The 10,720-nt window shown below is 38.2% G+C and overlaps 1 protein-coding gene across 2 annotated transcripts in view; it reads right to left on the bottom strand.

The window, feature by feature from the left end:
- Nucleotides 1–2,966: 2,966 nt before the first annotated feature.
- LOC117426866 (mediator of RNA polymerase II transcription subunit 13-like) overlaps nucleotides 2,967–10,720 on the bottom strand; it is a 131,641-nt gene continuing 123,887 nt past the window's right edge. For both annotated transcript variants that reach the window (XM_059033352.1, XM_059033354.1), the window contains exons 29-31: nucleotides 10,121–10,282; nucleotides 9,549–9,661; nucleotides 2,967–6,385 (exon numbers count right to left, since the gene is read on the bottom strand). In XM_059033352.1, the coding sequence (XP_058889335.1) occupies nucleotides 6,253–6,385; nucleotides 9,549–9,661; nucleotides 10,121–10,282 (408 nt within the window). In that variant the 3' untranslated portion in view covers nucleotides 2,967–6,252. The remainder of the gene's footprint in view (nucleotides 6,386–9,548; nucleotides 9,662–10,120; nucleotides 10,283–10,720) is intronic.

Below are 10,720 nucleotides of genomic sequence, written 5' to 3'. Positions count from 1 at the left end.
GATACATAACAGTAAATACAAAAATACATAAAATATGGTTTAATTACGATATATAATGTCAATTAAACCAAATCTATGCATGTGTGTATTTATAATATGCTTTACATATTTTGCCTTAGCTCAGTTATTTGTAACATTGAAAACCCAGAACTAAATTTGAGTACATTTTGACTCACTTTGTCTCTTTTTGTCTCTTTTTACCGACACACAACCGATAGTGATGTTGTTTTGTAGTTTTTACCATCTATTAATACGTTTGTTAATATTTATTTTAGAGGGGGCGAAACTTGCCATGACATAATGGCTGTAAAATAATTCTGACCGTCACAAATGGGCTTTTCAGGTCCAGACATAATTGAAAACTTATTTGTGGAAAAAACAAAACAAAACAGGTAGACCGCACCGTCGCTTTGATTTAACACGACGTTACTCATCACCACAGATACTACTCGTCTCAGGTAAGGTTAGCCTCTAACGTACCGTGATATACATACATTTACATATAATTAGGGCTTGAAGTTTCCGGGTTTTATTTTTGATCACATGACGTTCCTTTAAATTTATTTTGAGCCGATTTTGTTTCCTAATTAAACTCAGAAAAAGCTGTTAATTACAAAACGATGTCACTTGTTTTTTTACCTTCATATCTTGACTGAGACTGATTCTGTTTCACTTAATTTTTATTTCAGACGTGACAAATTACGATAATTGCATTTCATTCTTGCTGTCGCCTAGTTTATCGTTGTGCTTTTGTTATTTTCACTCATTTAACAGTTGTCCTGACAGATTTTCTTTTCAGCATAAAATACCCACGAGTGTACACTGATAGCAAGTCCATCATATAAAATTGATTTGAGCAAAGAAAAAAAAATCTTAAAACTGAGTCTTTAATTAAAAAGGGAGTTAGCGATTTAGAAAATAAAAACCAAAAAGTTAAAGCCCTAATTACAATGAACTAGTGAATTGCGCCTGCATGTGTCACTGTATCCACAATAGCTTGCAAGTTCGACTGCTAGAAGTATCAACAGCACAATACTGTGTATACTGCATGACTATTGATTTGTACCGAGATCTGGTGGTATTGTGTTAAACTGCATTACAGTATACAGTTTTGATAGACAGTAGGCTGACTGAGAAATATGTCTGGGTTTGGTCTGTGGAAAAGATGGCAACCCTACTCACAGCACAGCAGTGCAACCGTTCATTCCAGCTCTACATTGCCAAGCTCTCTCGATGCTCCAGGTGTTATAAACTTTGTTTCTTTCTTTACACTTCCAACGCACCATTAATCTCAAATGAATGGGTAGTTTTGTGTTCAAAGTTTGCCTCTAGGGTGTGCAGGCAAGTTAATCTCTGTAGCACTGTGACTGCAGCGTGTAACCAACACACTCAGTTAAACACTCACTCTTCCTGATTTCTGTACTGTTCAGTTGGCCTTCTTTGAATACTAGACATCTTAAACACGGGTATATACTTTGTTATAGAACAATGATGAGCAAAGTTGCACGATCTCCAGAAACTATATACTGTTCTTCATCAAAATCTGATGTTTCTTACATTGGTAATTCCTAAGATCTCATCTAAATTTAGTTGCCATTAATTTGAATTTTCAGGAGTAGTTAGTTGGAATCCTTTACACAACTATTTTAAATTAACCAATTAAGTTTATGCTAACATTTTTTTGTCACAATTTGGATTTGCTACTGATATGTGATTTCCTTTTTTTTGGGTTGCTAATTGTATTTTTTATTGATTTTTTTAGCATGTTTTCTGCTTGTATTAAAATGCTATTTAAATGAAAGTGTTTGGGGGATTTTTGGGGGAAGTTGTGAAATGTACTTAATAAAAATCAATAAATCTTGTATATGTTTTCAATCTGAAAGGCAACGTTTTATTTGAGTCAGCAATTGTGCACTGTGATAACAACTTTAAATGTTAGTGGCATAAAATTATCAGAATAATTATGTTTATGTCAACTAAATTTGTCCTTCAATATTAAAAATAGACTGAATACTATATTGCATGATTTGGATGATGAATTTCATAGACCAAATCACACATAACTCATGCCATGACCTAAGGGGAATGTCATATCAGATCAAATGATTTGATAATGTGAAGTATAATGGATATGTGAAAAAGATCTGGATCATTGATACAGAGTTTAAAACAATGGCAGAGGCGCAGAGGTGTTATCGATAACATCCATAGTGCAATTTTACTCTGAGAATCATAGAACACTGCTGGGTACTAAATATTTTAAAGCTAGCTGAAACAGCCCTTGACTATGTTTCAGGGATTCATCTCAGGAGTCAGTTTCCTTACCCTACCAGTCCTAATCTTATCGCTGAAGTGTACACTGTAGCAGAGGTCAATGTCAACAACAATGCATTACAGAATGTAAATTAGATTGGTCATCATACACACCAGTCCATCGGGACGTCTTCAATCTCATTAAATGAGATTGATCATCATACATACCAGTCCATCGGGATGTCTTCAATCCCATTAACTGAGATTCATCATCCGACATACCAGTCCATCAGGACGTCTTCAATCCCATTCCCAGTGGGTTGACAAAATAAACATGTGCAGTAAGAACACATTTACCATCAGTGCTTATTGGGTTCCTAGTAGCTGGTTGATCTCATAACAAGTCTTAAAGGATCCCAATGATTCAGCATCAACAACATTGCTAGGTAACCCCTTCCGTAACCACACTTTTCACTTAACCTCCTTATGGTTTCTGAGCTGTGCTTAAAGTATTGGTTAGGGTAAACATTGTCATCTCCTTTTAAGATTTTAAAGACTTCAATCAAGTCCACCTGAATTCTTTGTTCCTTTCAACTGGGATTAGTCTGGTTGCTCTTCATTGGGTCTAGGGGAGATAAAAACAGTCCAGTCAGGAGCATACAGGGTGTGATCTATCTTTGACACAATTGCAAATAAATAAGAAACCAGGCATTTCATTTTTTCGATAATTTAATAATTTACTTCTTTTTAAAAAAGAGTGTAAAAGATACAGATATCTCTTTCCCAAGATAGATCTGAATGATATTTAAAATGATGACAGGTGTATCAAACTTGCTTTTTAGTGTACTTGTTTCGGCAATACAAGAACCTCATGAAATTCATATTTTTTGTTTCTTATTTTTAATGTTATATTTTTATAAAATAAAAAATAAAAAAAGCCCACAGCAAAAAAGAGGAATCACAAAAGAAAAATGAAACTGGCATGAAATGTACAGCTATTAAAATTGAAAAATATTCTGAAATATACATACATGCATGCTAGTATATTTGGAAATAAATGTTTGTAAAAATGAAAATAATAACAGGGCTTGAATGCTTCATTTGATTTAAAACCACCACTAAAATAATGCATATTTATTAAATATACAATACCATTTTTAATGCTGAAATATATATTTTCTTAAATCTATTGCCAACAACATCAAGATTTGTTTTGTTTTTTGCAGCAAAAAACATATAAATATACAGATTTTGTTTCTTTAACTTAAATCTTAAATAACAAGAAGCATGGAGATGTATTTTCAATTAAAAAAATGTATATAATAACCTTGTTATTATTTCATAATAATAATAATAATAATAATAATAATAATAATAATAATAAAAAACAACAACAACAACAACAACAACAAGAAATTAAAAATATAACCTATTCACCCAAAAGTTTGATTCAGGGAGGGAAGAAGACAAAAAGTGAAAACTTAAAAAATACAAATGTGACTACTTTACAAATATTTATTAACTTTATTTTTTAAATTGTATTTAATAAAGGCCTTGTGTTTTTTTCTCATTTTTTTATGTTTTGAATAATAAAAAATAGCTCAGAATTCTTTTAAATGTCAATTTTACACTATTCACAACAATTTTTTATTTTTAAATTTCAGTTTATATCTACAGTTAGATATAATAAGAGTCACCTTAAAAAACACAGTGCCTCAAATGTATCACTTTACAAATTAGATGTAGTTCCTCTCCCCCTGATTTTTATGTTTCTTTAGGTCCTTGCTGAACACAAAAATCAAGTATCACAAGACAGTCGCGACACTTTGAATCAAAAATACTTCCTAAGGTAAGCAGTGCAAGACATCTGAGCTGCAACTGTTTTAAAACTGGAAGAACATCACCATGAGAGTTTAATGAACACCGTTCTTGGGCTGGCATTATTAATTACAACACTGACAAATACAAATGTCCCATTTGAGGCATTCCAAAGAATGCAGATATCAAGCACTTGACTTTTTAAATTGATTACTGAACCAACATTGCCAACTATCGGACAGCTTTCCAGTCATGTGAGCCAGCAGTCCAGAACTAGCATGGCTGGGATTTCATAGAGGGTGGCCACTTTCCTTTACTGGGTTTTGAGCTTGTCTGGAAGTCAAAGCACACAACACAAGACACAGCAGAGGAATAGAGCAGTATACACAGTAACCTGTCCAAGCATGTTTCCAAAGACAGTCATGCAAACACCTGGATTCATACAGCTCAGTGCGACTTTCAACAACTACCTAACACTTAGAGCTATATTCATAAAAGCAGCGGCTACAACTTGCCCATCTCCTCTAAACCTCAATGGCTGGTTTCAGAGACCCTGATTAGCACTAATCCTGGACGACCTTACTGTTACCTTTAGGTAAGGAAATCCAAAACGAGTGTTAATTGGAGTGCATTAGTCTTCTTGTTGCTGTGTACTATATTATTCTCGGCTATTAACTAATACAAGCCTGAACTGAAACCTGCCTTATACTGTAAATAGCTTGACAGATTATTTGTTTAATTGACAACTATTTGTTTAATTAGTGCAATAAGCACTTTTAACACAGGTAAAACTGATTTCTCCAAGCCATTTGTAAACTGTATTTAATGATTTATTTTTATTTATCTTCTTCAATATTGGTCAGAGACTGTTTTCTTTTTGGCACAATTAAACCGTAGTCTGAATAAACATGCTTGACCTTATAAAATTAATCATTGTTACAGTACCAAAGTACTAGTAAGAAACCATTTTTGATAAAGGGTTCTCACTGGTATTGTGATCAGTAAAGACTGTATATAAAATAGCTTTCAAAACCAAGATGTCTTGAGTGGAAATAAAAGGTAAAATGTTTGTCTGTTTGACTATAGCCGCTTAAAACTCACACTAAGTTTTATGAATCCATCTGTAAGCATGAAGTTACACAGAAGTCTATGTTTAAGCCCGTCTCAGGAGCAGGGGGATTGCTGATCGATTACTTAGCTGCAGTCCTGCCCAGAATTTGTTGGCTAAATTTTCTTCCATCTGCTGAAATAATCCATGCCAAAATCAAACAAATTCATTCTAAGACAACACTAATGAAGGCATTAGCCAACATGTTTGACAGTTTTGTGTATGTTTGCTTTAGGCAGACAATCACACACTCAACTTCTCAAATAAAACACTGTATTCTAGGGTAAGGATGATATCATCTAGGAAATGTGTTAATAAGATATGAAATCTCTTTAAATGAACAGTGGTTGGCTGGATTGACTTGGGAGAAACCAGCAAAGATGTGTCATTAAGATTTAGAATGAATTATGAAAAATACACCTACTGCTCTGTTGCGATATTCAAATCTTTCCAGGGTATCTAAAATGTGTTTTAAAGTAAGTGTTTATTACATGTTTTTTATAGATTGCCTTCACGTTGGTGCTTCTGAGTGTAGTGCTCATGAAAGTTGAGAGGCAGTGGCGCTGGTTACAGTGAGGCAGGCACTCTGACACACCTTGTACCTGAACATCCCCTGCCTGCCATTCAGTCTGGGCCTCTCTCAAAAAAGACTGACTGATGTCCATAAGGGTCTAGGAGGTATAGCAGACTAATTCACCTGCCTCTCATGCCTTTCATCATCAATTAGGAGGCGCAGGTCAAAAGCGAGTTTGGTTTTAGAGTTGTGTCTTTCTTTGTCTGGAAATGTGATTGGATAGTGCAACAGAACTGGGCAGTACCGTGGGTGCTGTATTGGATTGAATCCATTCTTTAGTCCATTAGGAATGGCTTGGTCCTCCTCAAATGGGACCCTGTCTTGGCAGGTTGCAGCCCTTGCTGGGTTTACTCTCAAAGTACTTAAGTGCAGATGGTCAGCCAGTGTGGCTTTCCCTGTCAGTGCACCGAGCCTCTTTACCAGCTCAGAAATGGCATCGTCTTCATTTTTTTTTTTAAATATACATATGGAGGATTGGGCAGCGTGCCCTCTCCCTCTGCTAAAGCATGTTCAGGATGGCATTGTACATCTGTGTGAGGACCACAAAGTGGACGGGCAGGCAGGAGCGGCGGTCTTGGGTGGCAGGGCTGCAGGTGAGCCAGGACAGAGAGTTGTACTGCTCCAGGACAAACCTGGGTGAAGAGAAAGGAGACAGACATTACTGGTGTGAAGCGTCTTTAGTAGAGCACATCCATTCTCTACCATCGGAAAACTAGATCGCAAACAAAACACGGGGCGGAGTGTAAGATAATGACATCTTTGATACAAAGACTTATAAACATGAAGTAAAATGGATAAGTGAAAAAATGAGCATTGGTTGTGAAGTATGTACACTGCTCCTTCGTTATAAGGCAGCCCTTTATACCGCAGAACAGATTACTTTGCCCTATAACGCCATTCCACTAGCACTTGTAATCTCGTTATAAGACTAAACACAAACTGCACAGTCTTTTACCTGTGGTTCCCAGCTACAGTTTCATTAAGGGTTTCTAAAGCATGGCTGCACTTCATTAAATTGTGTCCACAAAATTTAGATTTTTTATTTAGATGAAAATATTTGTGCTGTCTCTATTATCACCGGCGTAGATTTAGCTAGGGACGGTAGGGACATGTCCCTACCAATGTCAAGGGACCGTTGAATTGTCCCTACCAATAATTTTGATAAATCTGAAACGTCTTTTGTCATGTTATTTTATCCGCTCCACAAAGGGTTAACTCTCTCACGATCCCCTCGTTGCTCCTCCCTCCTCCAAAAAAAAAACAAAAAAAAAACGCTAATTTGATTGGCTTAGGCACTAGGTTCTCAACCGGGGGCGCGGTGAACGTTTGAATAATAACGTACTAGTAATAATAACAGTGACGTGCCAAACGATACTCCCGATTTCGCCCTTTGAGTGCAGCGAGTTATTAAAGAGAGAAAAAGAGATAGCTTTAAAAAGAATGGCACCCTGGGATTTGTAGGTTTTTGTGGGGTTTTGGGGTGTAATCAGCAGACAAGAAAACTACAAATTCCATAATGCATCACTGAACACGGACTCAGTGCGCGGCTGACGTCAGGGACCAAGCAGTCTGGTGTTGTTTTTATTGAGGCGCGAAAATGCACAAGGACTCGGGAGTTAAAGGTGATTCTCCGGGTTTAAAATAAGGAACATTCTAGTCAATCTTAAACGGTGTATATTGTGCCACATTTTTCACATTTATTTGAAAAATAAGAACAAATGTAATCAGTTAAATTCGATATTTATTTTGTGTTTGTTGGTTAATGTATCGTGTGTGTAAAAAGCGAACACAAACATATATTTGATTGAATGGACAGTGTGACTATCCAGGCGGCTAAATAAACGCTCTATATTATATAGGTAGTCATAAAAAAATATATATTAAAAAGTCAAATTACCCGGGGGGGTTGAGATAAAAATAAATTTCAGTGGGGCGTGAGTAAAAAAAGGTTGAGACCCGCTGGCTTAGGCTGGACTCTGGAAAGACGCTCATCTGAAGCTGCCGCTTGCCGGTCAGTCTGATAATGAGTGTGAGCCACTGACTGAATGAAAGCCAGGTGCCGGGGATGAAGGTATTGTCAGCTCGTCAGCAACATAGTTTGAGAGAATAAACCTACCTACCTACCTAATGGGTAGGTAAGTAGGTTTATTACGTTAGCGACCCATTGCTAGCTGCTAACCCCACGTCCTTGGTGGCTAGCTAGCTTGTTTCACAGCTAAATCATTATGTGTGTGTGAGTGAAAGAGAGAGAGAGAGAGAGAGATAGAGAGAGATAGAGAGTGAGAGTGAGTGTGCGTGAGCATGTTTTGATATCGTCAACCAACTAACGTTAGCTAATCACTTCAATTTGGCTTTAGGTGACTAAAGCATAATGGCAGCCAAAAAAATAAAGATGGACATAAGGAAGTTTTTTTTACAAGAAGTCAAAGTGTAAGTAGGAAGATGTTGTTAAAGTAATAAACACAATTGATAATGATTCTCATAGCAAATGAAAAAATAATTTACTAATGAAGTTAGCAGAGTCATACTTTCTCTCTAAACAGCATGCATTAATTTATCATTTTATCAGGCGAGTGAAGCAGTGCAACCTGGTAAAAGCAGTACAGAGGCAGGTGGAGCAACAGGGTCGCAGGTGAGGTCTGTAATGGCTTAGTGATTATAACAGTGAAAGTGTTAGACTCAGTTTTGAGATATATTATTGTTTGAGGCACATTGTGATATGATAGTAGGCTAATGCTGTATAGTAATACTCAGCAAATAAAGTTAGCATAGCCATATATTTTCTCTCTATATGGCATGCATCAATTTATTATTTTATCAGGTGAATGAAGCAATGTACCCAGGTACGAGCAGCAGCACAGACACAGGAGAGGTAGGCAGAGCACGTGAGCGTGCATGTGCTCATGCTTGTAGTGGTAGGGGTAATGGTAGCTTACAGTAAGGCTGGGATAGGTTATAATTCAGGTTATTAGTAATTCTATAGCAGGGATGTCAAACCAGCTTCCAGGAGGGCCACTTTATCATAGTGTTTTGAGTGTATACCAGCCAACTTCATGTCAATCAGATTATCCTCGATTCATTCATTTCAAGCCACCAGAAGTGACCATTTAACAGCTGTCTCCTAAAAAATGTCTTCCCAGGGGGGGCACGCCCCTGAACCCCCCTAGCAACCGCGACTCCACCCCACTAGAAAATTGTGTCCCCACCAATGTTCAAACCAAACCTACGCCCTTGTCTATTATGGATAAACCTAAAAAACCTCAACATGGTCGCCATCACAGGTAAACGACACATTTAGCATGGAGTGTTTATACACCCCTGCAAATATGCATCTCATTTTTCTTGTTTAAAATGATAGAATACAGTTTTGTAACATGTAAGATATCAGTATAATCAAAGGTCTTTATCACCAGGCTCATGATCACAAAATGGCAGCCATATTAGGTGACAGGTCAAAGTGAAGGGTTCTGTTAGCTCCTGCTTGAGTTTCCAATACTCAGACACTCTGAAGTGGTTTATGATATACAGCAGAGCTACAAAAACAAATTAAATAAATGCTACGCATCCTGGAATGAGCCGTTCAATTTACACCGTTTTAAAAAAAAAATCTTTGTTTAAGCATTCTACAATGTAGTAAAATAAAAACCTTGATATAAACTAAGAAAGAAACATGCTTTGGTACAGTGACCATAGAGACTTGGAATTGGATCTGTGTAATATTCCATGTACTGTTTTAATCACTGCTATACAATACTGTATTATTTAAATGGATTTCAGGGCATTTCAGCTTCTTACCTCAACACATCAGAGGTGGTCTTAGAGTCGAGTGGGTGGGGGGTCCTTTGGGAGTTCTTGTTCAAGATGAGCTCGTCTGTGTGAGCTACCGAGATGTGGTGGTGAAGGGAAGCCTGTAGGAACAGAGAGAAATTGTGAGTGAACGAGGGTGGGTCTGAGTAATTCACTTGTTAGAGAAAGAAAGTGCTGGGCTGCAGTGTGGAAGGCAGTGGGTTTGAGTAGCTCAGTGATGAGAGTGCTGGGCTGCAGTGTGGAAGGCAGTGGGTTTGAGTATCTCAGTTCTGAGAGTGCTGGGCTGCAGTGTGGAAGGCAGTGGGTTTGAGTAGCTCAGTGGTGAGGCTGCTGGGCTGCAGTGTGGGAGGCAGTGGGTTTGAGTAGCTCAGTGGTTAGAGTGCAAAGGTGCAGTGTGGAAGGCAGTGGGTTTGAGTAGCTCAGTGGATTTGAGTTGTTGTTATTGTTGTTAGAAACACAAGGCGCACATTTTGAATGGGAGTGCAGGCTAAGTCCATCAGTCCCCAGCAGCAGTGAAGGTAGCTTGTTGATGCCCTCTGTAAGAGTGCTGGCAGCCTTACCTTGAGAAAGAGCGGGCACTGGTACTGTGCCTGCGGGCAGGATGCCCAGAACCACTGGGGCAGGTTGTCAGCCTTGGCAGTGGAGACATAGTAGCCGAGAGCCAGCGGCTGCTGCTTGAGCTCCTCCGGGGCCTCCCGGGACAGCAGCCTCTCTCCTTGACTCTGAGGACAGACACAGCACAGGGTTAGACTGAGGGAGAGAGCTGGGCGCTGGGGGCAGGCAGGACAGGTTGATCTCGGAAGCAGTGTGGCCTCCGGATGTCCTGTATAATCTCCTTACTCAATGCAAGCAAATTGTGCCAATCCCTTTAAGGCCTTCTTTCCTGCGAGTAACCAACTGGCTGCTTCCCATAATGCACAAAACTGTTTTGCAGCCAGTTAGATGCATTGACCCTGAAGAGTCTGCTGGGGTGAAATGACCAACAAAGTAAAGCAGTTGTAGACTTCCTGGAAGGCAAAGCAAGCAAATTGAGACCTACTGTAGGTTCTTTAACCTAGTGTAGTACCAGTGTGTTTGCTAGAACATGTCTTTCTTTCAAAACAGTTGAGACCTATATGGTAAATGGAAGTGCTTGACAGGTAAATGGAATAATACTGTTA

The sequence above is a fragment of the Acipenser ruthenus genome, chromosome 11 (genome assembly GCF_902713425.1).
Source record: "Acipenser ruthenus chromosome 11, fAciRut3.2 maternal haplotype, whole genome shotgun sequence".
NCBI classification, from domain to species: Eukaryota; Metazoa; Chordata; class Actinopteri; order Acipenseriformes; family Acipenseridae; genus Acipenser; species Acipenser ruthenus.
The sequence above is the reverse complement of the archived record's forward strand: the minus strand, read 5'-3'. Positions and strand labels throughout refer to the sequence as shown.